Source organism: Rhinatrema bivittatum, chromosome 2, assembly GCF_901001135.1.
Source record: "Rhinatrema bivittatum chromosome 2, aRhiBiv1.1, whole genome shotgun sequence".
In the NCBI taxonomy this organism is placed as follows: domain Eukaryota; kingdom Metazoa; phylum Chordata; class Amphibia; order Gymnophiona; family Rhinatrematidae; genus Rhinatrema; species Rhinatrema bivittatum.
Window position 1 is genome coordinate 223,308,236 of NC_042616.1, and position 22,116 is coordinate 223,330,351.

The 22,116-nt window shown below is 43.4% G+C and overlaps 1 protein-coding gene across 4 annotated transcripts in view; it reads right to left on the reverse strand.

Moving 5' to 3' along the window:
• The window catches only part of ANKRD28 (ankyrin repeat domain 28), an 805,300-nt gene that overhangs the window by 93,566 nt on the left and 689,618 nt on the right, over positions 1–22,116 (reverse strand). For all 4 annotated transcript variants that reach the window (XM_029589217.1, XM_029589218.1, XM_029589216.1 and 1 more), the window contains one exon: positions 8,282–8,364. In XM_029589217.1, coding sequence (XP_029445077.1) covers positions 8,282–8,364 — 83 coding nt within the window. The remainder of the gene's footprint in view (positions 1–8,281; positions 8,365–22,116) is intronic.

Here is a 22,116-nt window from a genome sequence, read left to right on the forward strand (position 1 = left end):
GTAGTGATGATTTACAACAAGAAGGGAGAAATGGAATCATACCTCCTGCGTCAGGAGACTGTCCTGATGTGAGACTGGGTCATTTCTCATCTGACAGGCAAGGAGAATATTCTTGCATACAGATTGAGTCAGGTCTTGGAACCCCATAAATGGTTCCTGGACTGGGAAGGGGAGAGGAGAGGGTAACAAACCAGATATTCTGTGAGTGGGACACTTCTGTGCTAGATCTGTTTGCATCCCCTTAGAACAGGAAGGTCAAGCTCTTCTGTCCCAAGAAAGGGACTCAAGACAAACTAGCACTGGATACCTTTGCCCTCAATTAGAGTGATGGCTTGCTGATGCGTATCCTCAGATTTTGCTTGTTGCAAGGACTTTGTGGAAGCTAAAAGATAACTAGAGGACTGTAATTCTCATAGCCTCTCCTTTTGATAGAGACAGATTTGGATCCCACTTCGGAGGGAGACATCCATCAGGGATTTGATCAGGCTGCAGAATATCCTGCCTCTCATCAATCAGGATTACAAGCAATTGTGCTTTCCCAACATCAGGTCCCTAGCTCTCAACCTAGATGCTGACAGGATAACTTTGCAACCCCTGGAACTCCCAGATTATATGTCTTGTATACTGTTAGCTTCAAGAAAGGACTCTACTAGGAGGTCATATAGGCTAAAATGTAAGTGGTTTGCCTTGTGGTGTGAGCAAGAGGTGCTAGACCCTTTCTCTGCTCTACATAAAATGTGCCTATCTTCTTCATCTTTCGGAGTCAGTTCTTGACAATATCTTCACAATATCCCCCTTCCTGGACAAGTTCATTTCATACTACTTTATTCAATAATACTAGAACCAATTGCATATCCATCTAGACAAGTTTCAAATACTAGATACTCAATTTATTCTTTCTTATTGCCTGTCCATAAGATTGTTGTTATTTATTTGTTGTCTTATTATGCCTTATTTTTAATTCAATTTTGTCCAAGTTCACTCACCTGTTCTATGTAAGACTCATATGTTTAGTCATCCTAATGTTATATGTAAACCGAAGTGATTAGTAACATTGTTACCAGAACCTCGGTATATAAAACTGTTAAATAAATAAATAAATAAATAAATAAATAAATAACTCAGTAAGAGTTCATCTTTGTTCAACTGTTTACTATTGCCAAAATATAGAAGGTAGAGCCATCTCCGTACAGCCTTTCATTGTTTGACTCATGCGGGGCCTGCTTCACTTGAGGTCTCTCATTAGGCTTCCCATTGTGTCTTGAGACCTCAAAGTGGTACTGGCCCAACTAATAAAAGCTCCCTTTGAGCTGCTGCACTCCTGTGATCTGAAGTTCCTGACCTGCAATGTTATATTTTTGGTGGCGGTGACTTCAGTGCACAGAGACTGTGAACTTTCCAGGCTCTAGTGATTTATCCACCTTTTATCATGATAGGATACATGTGCAGAACCACCCTAAGTATCTACCTAAGATGGTGTTGGAATTCCATCTGAACCAGTCAATTGCCTCTTCCAACATTCCTTCCCAGGCCTCATGTCTGCACAGTTTGGACTTCAATAAAGGCTTGGACTTCTACCTGAAGTGGACTGAAGCCCACTGAAAGTCTACTCTGTATTTTGTTTCATTTGCCACCAACAAACTGGGGATTGCTGTTGCCAAGCATACTCTTTCCAATTGGCTAGCAGATTGCATCTCCTTCTGTTATGCCCAGATGGGCCTGAATCTGGAGCATAATGTCAAGGATCATATTGTTAAAGCCATGGTAGCATCATAAGCCCATCTTAGATCAGTCTCCATGGAAGAGATGTGCTAAGTTATATGGAGAGAACTCGACGTCGCATTCACATCATGCTATTGTTTAGACAGGGCTTCCCAATGAAACACTAGGTTCCGCCAGTCTGTCTTGGAGAATCTCTGAGGTGTAGAACAACTCCATTCCTCCTAGGGCCATTGTTTTAGTTCCAGGCTGCCCTTATACATAACAAATAGAATGAAAAAAGGCTCGTTGTCATCAAAGACAGTTGTTGTACCTGTTGGAACTATTTTGGTTTAAAAAAAAAAAAAAAAGAGGAAACAATATATAGTACAACAACTAATTCTACCATGAAATTTTTACATGAGATTTTTAACTTTTAACAAATTTCAAAAATACTTATATCAATGGAAGGAGGAAGGCCAGAGGTGGTATTGCAAGATTAAAAGGAGACAAGGGACATTGTTGTGGAGAAAGATGAGGGAAAAGCAGAAATATTAAACAAACACTTCAGTTCAGTGTTTGCTAAAGATGACCTGGAGGAGGACCATTCTTGTTGGCAAGTGTGCCAATGGCAATGGGATAGACACCAGCCCATTTACTGAACAGTGTGGGTGGAACTAGCAAAACTAAAGGAGGCTTAATTTGTAGTACGTTTTACAAAAGAAAATTGTGTATATCTTGAACAAAGAAAAGGGAGATGTTAACAGAGTCTGATGCTTTGTGGCCTACTGTTATATTTTACTGTTTTTTGTATTTACTCTTTCTGTTGTTATTTTAACTTTGTGTTGCTTGCTGAGTAATACAACATGGCAATTATTTATTAGTAACTTTCAGTTGTTTATTTCTACATATGCAACACATTCATATTTATTTAAGATGCATTACTTTCAAAAACTGTAACCACCAATACCCGGTGAGGAAAAAGTCTGAGTCACTGCACTAGAGTGATACCTAATGGCTAGTTTCAGGGTGCACATATTCTGGGCTGCCGAGGGAACCAAGGACTGTCCTGATGATTGAGCTAGATGAAAGGGGTGAAATTAGAAAAGGGGAAAGCCTTACAATAGTTGTGAATGAAGGCTCATGATACATTAGTCTCAACAGAACTGGTTTCCTTCAGCATTATAGCTCAGTTGAACAAATCTTAAATGTTGGGGCAAAAAATAAAATAGTAAAAAGTAATTTATTTATAAAGTATATAGATTGTTCAATCCATTGTTTTTGGCAGCTTTCAAATGTCACATTCATAAAGTTATATCACACAAATAAAACATAATAGTTCTATATACAAAATAAAAAGCATGGTCATGTTCAGCATAATCTCATATTTGTTGCAATGATCTTAAAGAAGGCTAACTTAAATAAACCATTTTGATCGCTATTGTAGCATGTTATGTGTGGTATATAAATAATAAATGAAATGAGTCTTCAGTTGTTTTTTTTAAACAATTTGTTGCATTCCTGTTTCCAGTGTGCTGGGAAGTTGATTCCATAATAAAGCATCTGCTACCGGGAACATTTGTCTCTTGACTCAGATAGATTGATGTTCTTTTGAGAAAACACTGCCCTTCAGATCTTACGAAATCCGACCATATTACTCCCTATACTCAAAGACCTACATTGGCTCCCCATCTCATCACGCATCATCTTTAAAACTCTCTCAATAATACACAAATCCATCTACTGTCATAGCTCCAACTGGCTAGATGAACCCTTCCACTTCATACACTCTGACCGACCCACCAGGGCCGTCAACAGAGGAACTCTCATAGTACCCTCTATCAAAAAAGCCCACCTCTCCTCCACAAGGGACCGTGCAATCTCTGTTGTGGGCCCCAGGCAATGGAGTTCCCTACCTACCCTGCTTAGACTTGAACCATGCTACGCTAAGTTTAGAAAGAAACTAAAGACTTGGCTCTTTCGACGAGCCTACCCTGACTAGACCCTTCCCGCTCGCCCCCCTGCCCTCCCCACACTCCTCTCACACACAACCCCATACTACCCAATGGCTATTTGGATCTCGGACCTTCCTGTTTACAGGAATCATGTTTGATACGTGAATTGTGTTTATTACCTCTCCCTTGTATATAAATTTAATCTTTACCTTGTATATAAGTACCTTACCGCCCTCTCGTTCAACCTCTTCATATAATTTATCTCATTTATGAGTTAGGCTATACTTCCTCCTACTCTATATTCTCTCGTTCAAACTGCTCGTTTTGTTCCCTCCCCCCTGTTCATTGTACTTTGTTTCCAAGCTGTCTGTTATAATGTAAATCGGTATGATGTTTGCACACTAATGTCGATATATAAAAGCCATAAATAAATAAATAAGTTTCTAACTGATCAATAACATTTTAAAAGTAAATTGATAGTAATTGGCAAATCATTGTTTAAAGCATTATGTATTATTGTGAGAATGTTATTCTTATATGGAATTCCCGACCAGGAACGGACGTAAAAAAATAAAAAAATAAAGGTAAAAGCCCTTTAAATTCAGGCACATACTTCCGGCGACGCGCGCAGAAGGAGCGCGACAAAGGGGCCCGCCCCTTTGTGCGCCCCTTAGTGCAGCCCCTTTTAGGCAGCTCTCTGTGAAAAAGTTCGTTTATCTTCTTAACAAGAACACCACTAATCTCTCACACTAATCTCTTACGGTGTTTTGCTTGTCTAGCTCGCAGTAAACTCATACCTTCCTCACTCACCGTCTACCACTGCTGTGAACCATGATCTCTCTCACCATCCCAATACTCCACAAAAGCAGGAGCAACTTAGTAAAAATCCCCTACTCACCCTCAATCTTGCAAAAGAGATTAATCCCAATTATGATCTCGCCTTTGAACCAACTTCTAGGTCTCACACTATTCTCCCTAACGCTTTTAAATGCACAATCCCTCACAAAAAAACCCCCACCTCCTCCATGACTACCTCTTGGAGACCCAACCAGACTTATGTGCCATCACTGAGACCTGGTTAAAAACAGAAGATATTGCCCTAATCAATCAACTTCCGCTTACCTCTTACAACTTCTTCTCTATCCCCAGACCTAAGAAAAGAGGTGGTGGTCTGCTTCTTGCCGCAAATAAAAAACTTAGAATGTCTCTTCAGTGGGCAAACGCCTCTCCCCCCCTAGAACTTGCCATCTTCAAATCTAACAACTTGCAAATTGCCCTCACCTATGCTCCTCCCGGCTACCTGGAGTCAGACCCATCGACTTTAATTGAGCTCATAGCCAAACATATTAATTCAGACAAACCAGCCATTCTTTTGGGAGATTTCAACCTCCATGTGGATGAGACCCCTCGGTCTTCTAGCTGCGAAACATTTCTTAATTCATTGAACTTCATGGGCTTCAAACAAATTATCTACGAACCCACCCACAAAGCAGGACACACCTTGGATTTGATCTTCTTAAATGAGAGCCTCTCCCCCTCATCTTGCACAATCTGTACACCTATCCCATGGTCAGATCACAAGCTGATCTCCACCACTTTAAAAAATCTTCAACCTATCCCATCTCAGTCACAAAAGACCACAATCTATTACAGGAAGTTATGCAACTCACACACTCATCAATCACCTAACCTCAGAGTTAGAACAGCTCGACTTCACCGACGCAGACTCGGCCCACTGCCTCCTGGTCCAAAATCACTAAAAAAGTGGCAGACATCACCTGCCCACTAACTACAAAAATCCTTCAATCAAATATCGACAACAGGAAACCTTGGTACACACCGGAACTAAAAACCATCAAGAGAGAACTCAGAAGCAGAGAACACCTTTGGCGCAAAAACCCTTCCTCTTCAAGTAACCTGACGGCATACAGATCAATTATGCACCATTACAGGATCGCCATCCTTCGCACAAAAAGAAACTTCTACTCTCAAAAAATCCATCATTTCATCTACGACCCAAATGCTTTATTTACTCTTGTGTCCTCACTCACCAAGCCATCACCTACTGCGGTTCCAGATGATCAAGCCGCAAGCAAAGCTGCTGAACTAGCCACTTACTTCAATAAGAAAATCTTAAACCTCATTGCTCCGCTCACGACTAACAATATTCCTCTCCCTCCACCCCCCATTACTACAACTGCACTGCCGATCACAAAACTTGAAACCTTCGAGCCTACATCTTCATTGGAGATAGAAATCATTCTCAAAAAGCTCAAACCTGCATCTCACCCTTTGGACACAATCCCATCTAACTTGCTTATCTCCATTCCTAGTACCATTTCCAAGCATATTGCAGAGATCATCAATTGTTCCCTCTCACAGGGCCATGTCCCTGACCCACTTAAACTTGCTATCCTAAAACCGCTGTTAAAAAAGCCTAATCTTTCCCCGGACGATCCAGCCAATTTCCGCCCTATTGCAAACCTTCCATTCATCGCCAAAAGTTTGGAAAGAATAGTAAACCAGCAACTCACAGAATTCTTGAACAACAACAAAATCCTCTCCCCACATCAGTTCGGATTCAGGAAAGCCCGCAACACTGAAACACTCCTAATCACACTCACAGACACCATACTCATAAGTCTGGACAAAAAACAACAGTGTCTTCTCATTCTCCTCGACCTTTCTGCGGCTTTTGACATGGTTAACCACGCCTATCTGTTAGATCAACTATCGGACATCGGCATCAAAGGCACCGTCCTTAGCTGGTTCAGGTCGTTCCTTCAAAACAGGACCTACAAGGTCAAAATTAACAACGAAGAGTCACACCCTGTCTGCTCTACTTTGGGAGTTCCCTAAGGCTCCTCATTATCCCCAACCCTCTTCAATATCTACCTGCTCTCTCTCTGCCAACTCCTCTCCAATCTTAATCTAATCTTTTATCTGTACGCAGACGACGTACAAATTCTCATACCGATCACCGAATCATTAAACAAAACCCTCGAGTTCTGGGACACCTGCTTCAAGTCCATAAACAACCTTCTATCAAGCCTCAACTTGATCCTGAACACAAAAAAGACGGAATATCTACTCATCTCACACGACGGTAATTTCACACTGCCCAACCCCCATCCTGCAACCCTTCCTACCTTCTCCTCCCAAGTCAGAAATTTGGGAGTCCTCATGGATAAACAACTTAACTTCAAAAGCTTCATCAACAACACAACCAAGAACTGCTTTTTCAAACTCCAAGTCTTAAAACGACTTAGACCTCTCCTCCACTTCCATGACTTCCGCACTGTGCTTCAGGCAATCATCTTCTCAAAAATAGACTATTGCAACTCTCTTCTGATCGGCCTACCTGCAAACACCATCAAACCTTTACAGTTGTTGCAAAATGCCGCAGCCAGAATTCTAACAAGATCCAAAAAATGGGACCACATCACTCCCATCCTGATGAACCTCCACTGGCTCCCAATCAAATACAGAATCCTGTACAAAGTTCTAATCATCACTCACAAAGCGATTTTCAACATCACCTCCCTGGAACTCAAGATCCCTCTTAGACTGCGATTACCATCCAGGCCGGTAAGAGCAGCATATAAAGACACCCTCCAGGTTCCCGCTCTCAAAACAACTTCAAGAAAGAGAGCCCTCTCAGCGTCTGGTCCCACACACTGGAACTCGCTTCCTCCAGACCTCCGACTTGAACACTGCCCGGTCACATTTAAGAAAAGACTCAAAACCTGGTTGTTCAACCAGGCCTTTGCTTATTCAGATAATCTTCTGAATCAAAATCAGCCCGATCATTAGTTATCCTTTTTTGACTCTCCCCATTATTTCTATCGCTTGAGACAAACTACATGTCCAGCTTTAGCCCCTTTGCTAAGATCTCTTGCCATCACTACGGTCTCTAACCTAATCATAACCCTTTATCCTCTTATTTTTTGTTGAGTTACCCTCTGGATACGTCCGCAGCTCCATGATCTTAGTTTTATGCAATCCTTGTTGTCCGCAATCCCTGGTCCTCTTTTTTCAGTTCAAGATCTGAACTTATACTTTCCCGTGTTCAATATATTTGCTCTCTCCGAGACACTGTTACTTTTACAAGGTTAACTGTTTTGTTTTATTTTCATTTATTTTTTATGTTATTGTAATACCTAGTTCAATGTAATTGCTCTCTTCTGAAGCACTGTTTACTGTTTCAATGTAAACCGAACTGATTTGTAACTTTTACAAGATTTTCGGTATATAAAACTGTTAAATAAATAAATAATAAATAATTCAACAGGTAAACAATGAAGGGCTTTTAGAACAGGAGTGATATGTTCAAATCTTGACGTACCCGTTACTTTTCATACCGCAGAGTTTTGTATAACTTGTACAGCTTTAAAAGTACAGTATACGCATCAGAATGAAAAAATGGGAATCAATTATTTTACTTCTTTTAACAGCCAACTGAATTATCTATAAAATAAGAAGCCATAAATGTTGCTAACACTGTTTTATTAGCCAGTATTTACAGTTATAAATGAGCACACACACCTAAAAAATGCTGCACATCTTCAGAAAAGTACTAATAAAGTAAACGCATAATCAACTGCACGAAAGAAAGAAAGAACACTTACGTTTGCAAGGCTGCATTTGTTGCATTGATGAGGTTTCTATCTGTAATTCTCTCCAATATTAACAAGGCACTAGTTTCATGACCCTAAATAAAACATGCATATTTAGTTTACCCATTCTTTTTTCACAAGTCTGTTAAGTCAAGCAAAATTTCTCTATAATATAAACTCCTGTTATTTATCTATGAATAGAGAAAAACCCCAGGACATTCCTCTTTTTTATATGCAGTTTAAAATTTCTTCAATTAAATCTTGATGAAGGAGAATAAAACTTGCATGAATCAGAAATAAGACAATATACAGAAAAAAAATAAAAAGATAAAAACCACATGCAAATTTACATATATTTGGATTTATAGGCTGCTTAACACAGAAAGGCCTAGGCAGAGAAAAAAAATGTACATACATAAAGTGATAAGAAACAAATGTAAACTAAATAATAAAACATTAAAACATTATAAAACATATTGAATGATAAAATAAAACAACATGAGCTGTTAAATATAATCAAACAAAGGCGTATAGCAAATAATAAAATATAAAAAAAGGATGAGAAAACGTGGGCAATACACAGGAAAAGGGGAATGATAAAGTAACATAAAAGATAGGAAATCATATAGAACTATGGGGGCAATGATAAAAAGTGCTCCATTGGTGCAAATACCATGGGTACTTTAATCTGTGGGGTTTGTACCAATAATCATAGCAAAAGCTCTCACAGAAGAGTTGTAACCAGGCTATTTGACACCTATGGCCAAGTAAAACAGTGCACCCTCACCCTGAACACCATATATAACACAGCAGCGGGGAGCATCTGCTAAATGTAGGGGGCTTCGGGTTTTATTTTGACCCAGCAGTTTCTTCCTGCTCCTTTGGGCTTCTAGCTCAGTCATTACCAATACAGAGATCCTGGCGCCATGAGCCTTCATTCCCAAATACTGAGGATCTTTTTTCTCCTTATTTTATATCCTCTCCTAACTTATTTATTCCAATCACTTCAGTGTAGGTCCTAGGCTGGGGGCCATGCACCAGGGCTCCCTTCAGAACCCTGCAGTCATGGCACCCAATCCAGACCCCATCCAGTCATGCCTTCCCCACAAACAATTAAAAATTATTCATCATACCAGATTTCACATGAAAAAGTACAATCTGAGGAAAAATATCACTTACATCATCATCTATATTATATTTGCATGCAGAAAACCCTGCAAAAAAAAATGTAAAAAACCCCCCAACCATATGGAACCCTTATGGTATTAGGCTTATGGTAACGTATGTTAGGTGTAGGCTTGGCCCTTAAAAGCCATGAGTAAACAATTACAATATAGTAAACCTCCCATACAAAAACAGTACTACATGCTAGCACTCAAACAGTAACAATCCTACCTATGAAAAGGCAACATTGTAAATATTACACCAGCCCCTAAAACACCAATACACTTGCTATTAGTAAAACAGAACAGGTCAAGCTACTATAGATCCAACACAAAACTACATGCTAGCAGAACACCTCACCTTGTTCACACATGCAGAACAGTGTCAGATCCTCACCAAAAAATGAACAAAGATCATAAAGTGTAAGTATAAACATTCAGATGAAAACTGAACTAGAAACCACAATAAGCCAGATTCTGTATGCAGTGCAACCATGGAAAAACAGAAACATCATGCCTCATAAAACAAACAAAATAAAAAAATATAAATTATAATAGTAAGTCTATGCTAATAAAAATTATAAATATTTAAAAAGTCCTGACAAACAGAACATCTAATAATTAAAAATTAATATTAAATTTTCAAAATGACAACATATTTCAAAACAGCTGATACATAACACCCATTAATTAAAACTATAAGGATAGCAAATGTTGCTTACCTGTAACAGGTGTTCTTACAGGACAGCAGGATGTTAGTCCTCACATATGGGTGACATCATCAGGATAGAGCCCAATCATGGAAAACTCCTGTCAAAGTCTCCAGAACCCCAACTGGTCCTACTGGGCATGCCCAGAATGGCACCAACCCTGCAGCCAGCAAGGGTCCCCCTTCAGTCTTATTTTATAGCTACAGGCAGTGCCTAAAAAATAAAACAACAAAGCGTTACGAACCCAACACTGCGGGGCGGCGGGCGGGTTTCGTGAGGACTAACATCCTGCTGTCCTGAGAGAACACCTGTTACAGGTAAGCAACATTTGCTTTCTCACAGGACAAGCAGGATGGTAGTCCTCACGTTTGGGTGAGTACCGAGCTGAGGATGTCCGAACATGCACCAAATGTACCCAACGGCATGCAACAGGCACAACACCTGGGGTGGAATTTGGTAGAGGGCATCCTGAACCCCACCGGCAGGCGGAAGGGTGTTGGTACGTCACGTTGGAAACAGGTTACGTAGGACAGATTGGCCGAAGATGGAATCTTGTCTTCCGGCTTTGTCCAAGCAATAGTGGGCTGCGAAGGTGTGGAGTGAGCTCCAGGTGGCAGCCCTGCAAATGTCAGGAAGCGGCACCGATAGTAGGTGTGCTACTGAAGTTGCAATGGCCCTCACCGAGTGTGCTTTAACACGGTCGTGAAAAGGAATGCCTGCTTGCTGATAGCAAAAGGATATGCAGTCCGCCAACCAGGAGGAGAGAGTCTGCTTACCCACAGGCTGCTTAATTTGTTGGAATGGAAGGAGACGGATAGCTGAGTGCTCTTCCTGTGGACAACTGTACGGTCTAGGTAGAACGCTAGAGCCCGTTCACAGTCGAGGGTATGCAGAGCCTGTTCTCCTGGATTGGAATGGGGCCTGGGAAAAAAGGTAGGTAGTATGATGGATTGATTAATGTGAAACTCCGAAACTACCTTAGGTAAGAATTTAGGGTGAGTGCGGAGTACCGCCCGGTCCTGCAGGAGTTTAGTGTAAGGCGGATAGGTAACTAGGGCCTGTAATTCACTAACCCTGCGAGCTGAAGTGATAGCTAGAAGGAAAATCACCTTCCATGTGAGATATTTTAGGTCACAGAAGTGAAGAGGCTCAAATGGAGGTTTCATGAGCTGACCAAGAACCAGATTAAGGTCCCAAGAAGGGGCTGGAGGCCGTAAGGGTGGCTTGATATGAAACAAGCCTTTAAGAAAACGTGTTACGAGGGGTTGTACCGATATAGGGACATCCCCGACACCTTTATGGAAGGCGGCTACCACACTGACATGCATTCTGATTGAGGAAGTCTTTAGACCGGATTCCGATAAATGCCAGAGATAGTCCAAAAATCTCGGGATTGGACAGGAAAAGGGATCAAGGGTCTGTGAAGAACACCATGATGTAAACCTTTTCCATTTATAGGAATAAGACTTTCTTGTGGAAGGCTTCCGTGAAGCAATGAGAACACGAGAAACCGAATCTGAAAGGTTAAGCGGCTGAAGAATTAACCTTTCAACATCCATGCCGTCAGGGACAAGGCCTGAAGATTGGGATGGCGTAGACATCCATCGTTCTGAGTGATCAGGAGCGGGTCCTTTCCCAAGGGAATGTGCCTGCGGATGGAGAGATCCTGGAGTACTGGAAACCACACTTGGCATGGCCAGTGAGGTGCTATCAGGATCATGGTTCCCTTGCCCTGTCGGAGCTTCACGAGAGTCTTCGAGAGAAGAGGAAGTGGAGGGAATGCATAAAGCAGTCAGACTGCCCACGAGAGGGAGAATGCATCTCTGGGCTGAGAGCGCTCGCTCCGAATGAGGGAGCAGTAATTGTCTACTTTGTGGTTCTGAGGGGACGCAAAGAGGTCTATTTGGGGATATCCCCATTGCTGGAAGAGAGAGGTCGCTACCAAGGGATTGAGCGACCACTCGTGTGGTTGGAAGACACGAGTCACTTTGTCCGCCAAGAGATTGTCCACTCCCGGCAAGTAGGTGGCCCTGACGTACATCGAGTGGGAGAGCGCTTCCGCCCAAATCTGAGTGGCCTCCTGACACAGGAGGAAGGAGCCTGTGCCTCCCTGCTTGTTGATGTACCACATGGCCACCTGGTTGTCCGTCTGAATCAGGATGACGTGATTTGATAGGTAATCCTGAAAAGCTCTGAGAGCATATCGCATTGCTTGAAGCTCCAGGAAATTTATCTGGTGTTTGGATTCCTCTTGAGACCAAGATCCTTGTGTCTGTAGATCGTTTAACATGAGCTCCCCAGCCGAGGTTGGAAGCATCGGTGGTGAGAATGAGTTGAGGATCCAGTAGATGAAAAGGCAGTTCCTGGAGGAGATTGTTGTGATCTTTCCACCAGGCGAGAGACAGACGGAGTGCGTCGGTGATGTAGACAATGGTTGAGAGAGGTTGAGTCGCTTGAGTCCATTGTGACTGTAGAGTCCAATGCATGACTCTCATGGCAAGGCGGGCCATTGGAGTGAGATGGACTGAGGACGCCATGTGTCCGAGAAGGACAAGGAATTGCCGAGGAGTGGCTGTGTACTGAGATTGCAACTGGTGAGCGAGAGACACGAGGGTTTGTACTCGTTGTAGAGGTAGGAAGGCTTTTGCCTGTAAGGTGTCCAAGTCTGCCCCAATGAAAGACAAGGTTTGAGATGGGATTAAATAGGATTTCTCGTAATTGACGAGAAATCCTAGACAAATTAGAGTGTGTAGGGTCAAATCCAGGGACGATCGAGCTGCTTGCTGGGTTGGGGCCCTGATTAACCAGTCGTCTAGATAGGGGTAGACGTGAACACCTTCTTTCCTGAGGAAGGCTGCGACAACTACAAGACATTTGGTAAAGACTCGTGGTGCCGATGCTAGGCCGAATGGAAGCAACCGGTATTGATAATGCTTTGGGCCTACTAAGAACCGGAGGTACTTGCGATGAGCTGGAGCTATCGCAATGTGGGTGTATGTGTCCTGGAGGTCTAGAGAGCAGAGCCAGTTTCCTCTTTGTAGAAGGGGTAAAAGGGAGCCCAAGGTGACCATCTTGAACTTTTCCCACTGGAGGTACTTGTTGAGGGCACGTAGGTCCAGAATTGGACAAAGGCCCCCAGATCTTTTGGGACCAAAAAGTACCGAGAATAGAACCCTAGGCCTTGTTGTGAAAGAGGAACGGGTTCTATTGCTCTTAACTGGAGAAGAAGGGCGACCTCCTGCTCCAGAAGCACAGAGTGGTCGGCTAGTCTCCACGCTTGTAGCGGTGGGGAGTCCTGTGGGACAGCAAGAAAATTCAGATGGTAGCCCTGAGCAATGATTGCCCGCATCCATTTGTCGGTTGTGATTGTTTGCCACATTCCATGAAAGTGGCATAGTCGACCTCCCACCGGTATGCTTGGCAAAGGAATTAGGCTGCTGCTCTCCAAGTGAAAGTCAAAAGTCTGAAGCAGGCCCCGGCTGGGGAGCTGCTTGTGACTTTTGCTTGCGAGGCTGGCAAGGCTGGGATTTATGATAAGTCCTCGTCACTCGGGTCCTTGTCGGTGGAGGATAGTACTTCCTTGGGCGGAAGAATGACTTCTTAGGGTCCTTCTTGGAGGGCTGTCTAGACGGGAAGTCAGAAGGAATCGATGAGAGCTGTTTGAGTGTCTCATGGTGATCCTTCAACTCAGCCACTATTTGCTGAATCTGTTCACCGAATAGATTGTCACCAATACAGGGCAGGTCGGAGAGCCTGTCTTGTACTTCTGTGCGAAGGTCCGAGGACTTGAGCCAGGCCCAACGCCGTGCTGAAATGGCAGTTGCAGACACTCTAGTGGAGGTGTCTAAGATATCGTAAGCTGCTCTTATTTCATGCTTTACTGTTTCAAAGCCCTTATTGACAAGGGTTTGAAGATGTTCTTGGAATTGGTCAGGCAGGGTTTCAGAGAAGTCCTGTATTTGCTTAAAGATGACCCTATTGTATTGGGTCATGTACAGCTGGTAAGAAGCAATTCTAGAGATGAGCATGGCCCCTTGGAACACTCGTTGACCAATATTGTCTAGGAACTTGTGTTTCTTGACAGGAGGGGTAGAGGAGTGTGGCTTCGTTCTTTTCGCTTTCTTCTGAGCTGACTCTACCACAACTGAGTGGTGGTCAAGCTGAGACTTTTGAAAGCCCGGGGCTGACTGTACTAGGTAAGTAGTGTCAGCTTTCCTGTGTACTGGGGCTATAGATCCAGGATTTTCCCAGTTCTTTTTGAGGAGGTTAAGAAGAACTTGATGAATGGGAATAGAGGTGATAACTTTGGGGGTATCCAGGAATTGGAGAAGCTCCATCATCTGGTGCATATCATCTTGCTCCGTCTGAAGTTGAAAAGGGACCATCTCAGACATTTCCTTCACAAAATTAATGAAAGAGAGGTCCTCTGGAGGAGAACGCTTTCTACTTTCAGCAGGAGAAGGAGGTGAAGGTAAATCATCGGTGTCTGCGGAGGTATCATCACCCCAAGTGTCAAAAGGATCAGAAGGCTGACCTGTAGGACGAGAGGGTGGTTGGATATCCGAAGGGCCCGGCTGAGGCTTCGAGAAAATCGAAGGAATCGCCAAGGGCACCGCGGACACATTGGGGGGCATCGGTGTCGGCATCGAAGGCATCGATGTGCGTATCGCCCCCGATGAGTGAATCGGTGGCGAGGGACGGCATGGCATCGATGGCTGAGGCACTACCCCCGAAGGAGGAATGCAAAACGGTGTTTCTCCTCCCGATGAAGCAGCCATCGGGGAGTGCACCAGAGCCATCGGAGACCCGGGAATCACCGGTGGAAGGGCAGTCATGAGCACCTCCATCCGGGATAGCAGCGGTGCCAGCGCTGCTGGAATCGGGTCGGTGACCGGTTCCACTCTCGGTGCCGGTGTCGGAGGGACCTGGAGTCATTGCATCGCTTTGTCGATGGCCTCCTGGACCAGCCGGTCCAGTTCTTCCCGGAGACCTGGGGCAATCAGCTCCGGCTCTGTGACGGAAGAGGGAGGCTGAGGCACAGTCGGAGGGACCACCTTTACAGGCGGAATCGCGACTCCCGAACCCCGATCGGGTGAGGGTGGCCTCGATGTCCCGGTCGCAGGAATGGTCGGTGCCGCTCCTGGATGGGGCTTCTTCAACGGTGGCTCGGACGGTGGCTCAGTCGATGATTTCGCTCCCTCGACAGTCCGAGGCCTACGATGTCGATGCTTCTCCCTACGATCCCCTCGATCTTGAGGGGGAGATACAGGAGTCGATGGCCGTGAGGATGTCGATGGAGGGTGGTCACCGGACGGTTGTCGATGGTGCGACTTCGACGGCCAGTTCCGAGGACGTCGATGCGATGGACGGCGTCGGGGTGTGAGCACGGAAGAGGAGTCCCATCTTCTCCATTCTGGCTTTGCGACCCTTAGGTGTCATGAGGGCACACTTGGTGCAAGTTAGGACATCATGCTCACGGCCTAAACACAAAACACAGACTCCATGAGGGTCTGTGATAGACATGGTGCGAGTACAGTCTGGGCACCGACAAAAGCCCGACGCCATGGAAAAAAATCGAGCTGCGGTACGGTCAATGGCCAGTAGGCCGTGAGGGCCAAACTCGATGGGAATAGACGAAAAACGGTGAAAAAACTTACCGGAGTACCACGGTCGAGGAAAGTTAGAGGGGGGACCCCTGTGGGGCGAAGTATTTTAATTTAATTCCATTAAGAAAAATTCCTGTCAGGAATCAGTTCAGAGCTCCTAAACCGCGAGGCTACTGCTGCGCGGAAAAAAGAAGACTGAAGGGGGGACCCCTGCTGGCTGCAGGGTTGGTGCCATGCTGGGCAGGCCCAGTAGGGGCCAATCGGGGTTCTGGAGACTTTGACAGGAGTTTTCCGTGATTGGGCTCCATCCTGATGATGTCACCCATATGTGAGGACTACCATCCTGTTTGTCCTGTGAGAAAAAAATCAATCTCTTGCTTTCCATACCTGTTAACCTTTGATTTCCAGATGCCCTGAGATGATCATGGATTAGCATGTGGGGTGGGGGTTGTTGCGCACAAACTTTCTCCATGCTTGCTCTCTCTTACACATGATCAACCACACACACTCACTCATGTACTATCTCTATGCTCAATCATATATACACAGACATTTACACACTCTCTCTCACATGCTCAACTATATACATACACACATTCTTGTTCTGTTTCACATGCTGAATATATACACATGCTCATACGCTTTCTCTCATGCTCAATCACACAAACATGCTGATATGCTTTCTCTCACATGCTCAATCACACACACACACATGCTGATATGCTCTCTCACAAGCTCAATCACATACACACACGCTCATATGCTCTCTCACATGCTCAATCACATACACACACGCTCATCTGCTCTCTCACATGCTCAATCACTCACACAGGCTTATATGCTCTCTCTCTCACATGCTCAATTATATATACACAAACATGCTAGTCTGCTTTCTCTCTTATGCTCAACTATATACATACACACATTCTTGTTCCCTCTAGTTTCACATGCTGAACTATTTACACACACTCATATGCTTTCTCTCTCTCATGCTCAAACATGCTCGGAATTTCCTCTCTCATGCTCAACCATACACAAATATGTTCATTCACTCTCTCGCTCACATGCTCAATCACACACACACACACACAGGCTCATATGCTCTCTTGTGCAATCACTCAAATACACAGACTCATATGCTCTCTCCCTCATATGCTTAATGACATTCATATGCTCTCTCTCACATACTCAATCAAACATGTTGTTGCTCTTATACTCTCATATGCTCAATCACTCACATGCTTTCTCAAATGCTCACACATACACATAATCTTTGTTTTTCCCCTTTGGAAGCACAATGGGTAGCAGCAGCAGCCTCCTTCTTCAGCCCCCAAGGACCATTAGACTCTTCAGTTTTCTTTTAGCCTTCATTTGTGCAGTGCTACTCCTGCTTCTGACTTAGGGGGAGGGCTGGGGGGGTGGAGTATTTAGTGGGAGACTATGCTTTTTGCGCTTCGTAGGCCATGCTGCTTTTCACTGCTGGGGGGGGGGGGGGGAGGCTGAGTTTGGAGGAGGCCAATGCTTTTTTTTTTTCTTGTTGGCCGCACTGAATCTCACTACAGAAGCATGGAGAGGGAGGAGGAGGCTGCCGATGTTTCTTGCAGCCTGTTGGGTTACACTGCTTCTCATTACCAGAATGGTGGGGGGATGGAGGCCAATGTGTCTCACAGCTCCATGGGCTGGGCAGCTCCTTACTGCTGGGGCGGTGAAAGAGGAGGCTGATACTTTTCACAGCCTTGCGGGCTGTGCTGTTCGTCACTGCCAGAGCAGGGCATGGAAAAGGAACCTGATGTTTCTTTCGGCACTATGCTCCTCACTGCCAGGGCAGAGGAGGAGTCCGATACATCTAACGTCCCTCTGGGCCATGCTACTTCTCACTGCGTAGGGGGGATGCTTCAGGGTGATGGTGAACGTGCCTATGGCCGTGGCCATAGGCTGGCTATGGCTCTGCCTTACAGGCTTTTACTTTGATTACTGCCCTGGAAAGATTGCTTTCAGAGCTTGTGCCTGCTTTCTCCACATGTAATTTTTCTGTTAGAAACTCTGTAGGTATGTTGATTACAAAGAAGTACATATGTATTTCCTCTCCACAGTTCCTCAACTGGCCTCCTCTTTATTTAATGGTAAAAGTATGTGTATTGTTAAACATAAGACATACTTTAACTTGATAACAGGTTTAGCAATATTCAAAGCCCCACTTCTGGATAGTTCCAAGCTGAGGACTGCAGCAGAAACTTACTGAAAAAGCAACTTGGGACCGCTCCCCACCCCAGTGGAGAGTGGTCTACTGGACGAACAGGTTACCCAAAGCTACTGTCACTTGCTTACAGATTGTCGAGGTAGTAATAGGGCGTGAAGCTATGAACTGACAATCAAGCTGCAGCTTTGCAGATGTCTTCAATGGACATGGCTCTTAGATGAGCTAAGGTTCTGGAGTGCTGACTGGAGGCTAGCCAGAGCATAGCAATGTATAATTCAGATTGCTAGCCAGTTGGATAATCTGTGCTTGGTGACAGCTATTCCTAGTCTGTTAGGGTCATAAGAGAAAAAAGAAATCTGAGAAATCTGCTGATGTGGTTGAGTTATCTTCAGGTAATAGGCCAAAGTCCTTTTGTAGTCTACTGAATGCAGGGCCTTCTCCCTTTATGTGCATGAGGTTTTGAAAAGAAAGTGGCCAAAACAATGGTTTGATTTAAATGAAATGCCGAAACAATGTTTGGTTGAAATTTGGTGAGTGCAGAGCACTACTATGTTGTGGAAAAACTGTAGTTACGGAGAGTAATGAGCCAATTTTTAACTCACTGACTTTTCTAGCCAAAGTGATGGCGACTAGAAATTCTACTTTCCAAGTAAAAAAAACTTTAGGGAAGCGGACGCCAACAGTTCATAGGGGGAGGCTTCATCAGTTGTGACAAGACAACATTGAGATCCCATAGCATGGGTGGCTTTGCAATGGAGGTCTTGTATGCCATTCACCCTTCATGAGCTTTGATATCAAAGGATGGATAACATCAACTTTCCATCAATTGATTAAAAACAATATTGAACTAGGGAAACTTTAGCTTAAAATTCTTAAAAGTTCTAAGTTGAGCTCAGAAGTTATCAGCCAGGACTTTAATTTATGGCAAAAAAGCATTAATGAAGTTTCTTCCCTGATCTATAAGGGAAGATTATTCCAGGCATCAGGAACTGAAATAGAGAACATGAGCCCGATCTTTGAGTATCTTCTGCATTGTCCTCTTTACCAAGGAAGTGGCAGAAAGGCATACAGCAGATCTGCATCTTAGTTTAGCAGAAAAGCATCTGGAGCAGATCTGGACTTGCTTTGAAGAATGAGCAACATTTGTTGTCTTTCCAGTTGTCTTCTGACAAACAGATTGACTGAAGGATGACCCCAGTGATTCACTAGTCTGTTTGTAACACTAATTGTGGGGAGCCAATACCTTGCTGAGGTGATCAACTAGCATGTTGAAGATTCTAGGAAGATAAATTGCTTTGAGTAAAGCTCTGCGATTGTGAGTCCACTCCCAAATTTTCAGACTGCTGCAGAGGGTTCAAGACCCTGCGCCCCCTTGTTTGTTTACATAAAATTTCTAATTGGTTTTCTGTTTAGATCTGAATTCTCTTTCCCTGAAGGAGATGCGAAAACACTCTAAATGCATGGTGAATGACTTGCAGCTCCCAGAGGGTGATCGAATAAAGACATTCAGTTGTTGATCAGATCCCTTGAGTTTGGAAAGGGCCTATGTGCATGGCCCCCGATGAATGAATCTGTCAGTAATGTTACTTGATGAGGCAGAGTTTGAAGGGGAGCACTTATCTCCAGGATCTGTGGATCGAGCCACCACAGAAGAGACATTTTCGTCTCTTCAATAACCTCACTGTGTGAAGGCTATTTTAGCCAAAAGATCTTCAATCAAAAATTGGAAGAAGGATCCAACAGAGGAAAATAGGATAAAGCACGTTAAGGAAAGGAGTTTTGAGGTATAAGAGCCAAAAAATTATTATTAGAGCTTCAAGCTGCTAAGATTAAGGGAAGGGGAGGATGGGTCAAAGAAGTAGGAAAGCCAGGAATCAAAGTTGATGAGAAAGGAGGAGGGGGATTTATCATGTGGTTGATAAATGACAGTTATCTGGAGAGGTAGTGGGGTGAATAGGAGGATGGAGTGAACCTGAAAGGAAGAAACAGAATGATATCAAGGTGGAAGAAGGGGTTGAAACCTACAGGAGGGGGAGGACAGCAGTCTAACACCATCACTGTGGCCTACTGTATGAGATGTATGGTAGAAACGATAACCTCCAAGACAAAAAGCAGCAACTGAAGCAGAGTCTCTAGAGGAAAGCCAGATCTCAGTCAAGGCAAGGAGATGAAGAGTATGAGAAATAAAGAGGTCATGAATATAGGTAAACTTCTTGGAAACAGAGTGAGCATTCTAGAGGGAACACAAGAAAGGAAGTGGGAGAGAGCAGGGGAATAGTGATAAGATGAGAGGGTAATTGTTTCATATGCACCAATGGGGTGAAAATTGCCTTGGAGAGCCAGGACTGGGGCTGATATCCTTAGCTGAGAGTAGGAGGAGCAGCAGCAAGAGAATACGTATAAGAGACAGAGGGGTGACAAAAGCAACAAGGATGATATGCTGTCAAATAGAATGAAGATGGTTGGATGAGATGAGGAAAACTTTGAAGTTCAATAGCAGTGGACAGTGCAGACGACAGAATGGCAGGTGAGAAATAATATAGGGAATGAGGAAGGTGGGCTTGTTGTTAGAGGTAGTTTTCAGTAAGGAATAAGACTGGGGAGGATTAGCATCAGAAAGAGAAAATGTAAAGGAGCCACAAGACATAAAGAGAGGCCTGCAACATCCCCAGTACCTGGTCAGCTGCTAGAACACAGATTGGAAGCAGCTCAGGACCAAGGCGGGTTATGTTGATTTCCAGAGTAGACCACTGAGGAAGCTGGGAGAAGTATGCAGATGGGTTGCAACCTCCCCAGTACCAGATCCAGGGTGCACATCCAATTTCCCACCTGGATGAAGAAGGACAGAATGGTATGGAGGGAGTTCATTTTAAACTTTTTCCGTAACAGATTCTTGTTCAGACTTCGTAAATCCAGGATGGGTTTCAATCCTCTTGACTTGAATAAGATTTGCCATACTGGGTTAGACTAAACGTCCATCAAGCCCAGTATCTTGTTTCCAAAAGTGGTCAATCCAGATCACAAGTACCTGGCAGGATACAAAATGGTTGATAAGATTTGATCCTGCTTGGATTTTCCCCAAATCAATCTCAATAATGGTTTATAGACTTCTTCCGGAACTTGTCTAAGCCTTTTTTAAACCTAGCTACACCAACATCTTTCACCACATCCTCCAGCAATGAATTCCAGAGTTTAATTATGCATTGAGTAAAAAAAATATTTTTTCTTATTTGACTAAAATGTATCACTTAGCAAATTCTTTGCATGTCCCCTAGTCTTTGTACTTTTTGAAAGACTAAACCAACAGATTCGTGTTTACCGGTTCACCTCCGCTCATTATTTTTTTTTTCCAATTCATAATTTATTAATTTTTTCATAAAGTATTCATAAATCATACTTTACAGGAAAATAATACAGAAAAGCATAAAAAAAGAAATTAAACATTCATTTCTACACCTTGAAAAATTACATCTAAACACATATATGCCATTCGAAGAAACAAAGATTACTGGAGTGGGGCCAGATTCCAAAGGGAGTAATTGCAAAAAACTAACAAGGTATAACTGGCTTAACGTTATAGTGATGTTATACTTTAATGATTACCTCAATTTACTTGTTGTGGAACTATGGTCACAGTCCTAGCATTTAAGAAAGACTTAAGTTGTTCTACAGCAGTAAATGCAAAATTTTCTCCTTTTCCTTTAATAAGACATCTACAAGGATATCTTAATACAAATGTGTAGCCTAAAGCCACCACTTGAGGTCTTAATTTAATAAATTCCTGTCTTCTTAATTGGGTGGGTCTAGCAAAGTCTGGGAAAATCTTAACCAATTGACCACAGAAATTTTCAGACGAATTTTGAAAGTACGCCCTCATCACATTGCTGATATCTTTTTCTATGACAAAGGATACTAACAATGTACCCCTGCCCAATATCTCAATCGCCGAACTTTCTATAAACTGAGTAAGATTCTCTAACATTCCCAATTGATTTCCCACGATTCTCCTATCCATCTTAGTTAGGAAATAAGCTTTATTAACAATTGGCAATTTAGATTCTTCAAACTTTAAATTCTCTAGGAAAAACTTTTTTAATGTGCTTTGGATATCTTCTCCTAAAGCACATGGAAAGTTCAAGAATCTCAAGTTCAAATGTCTGTTGTAGTT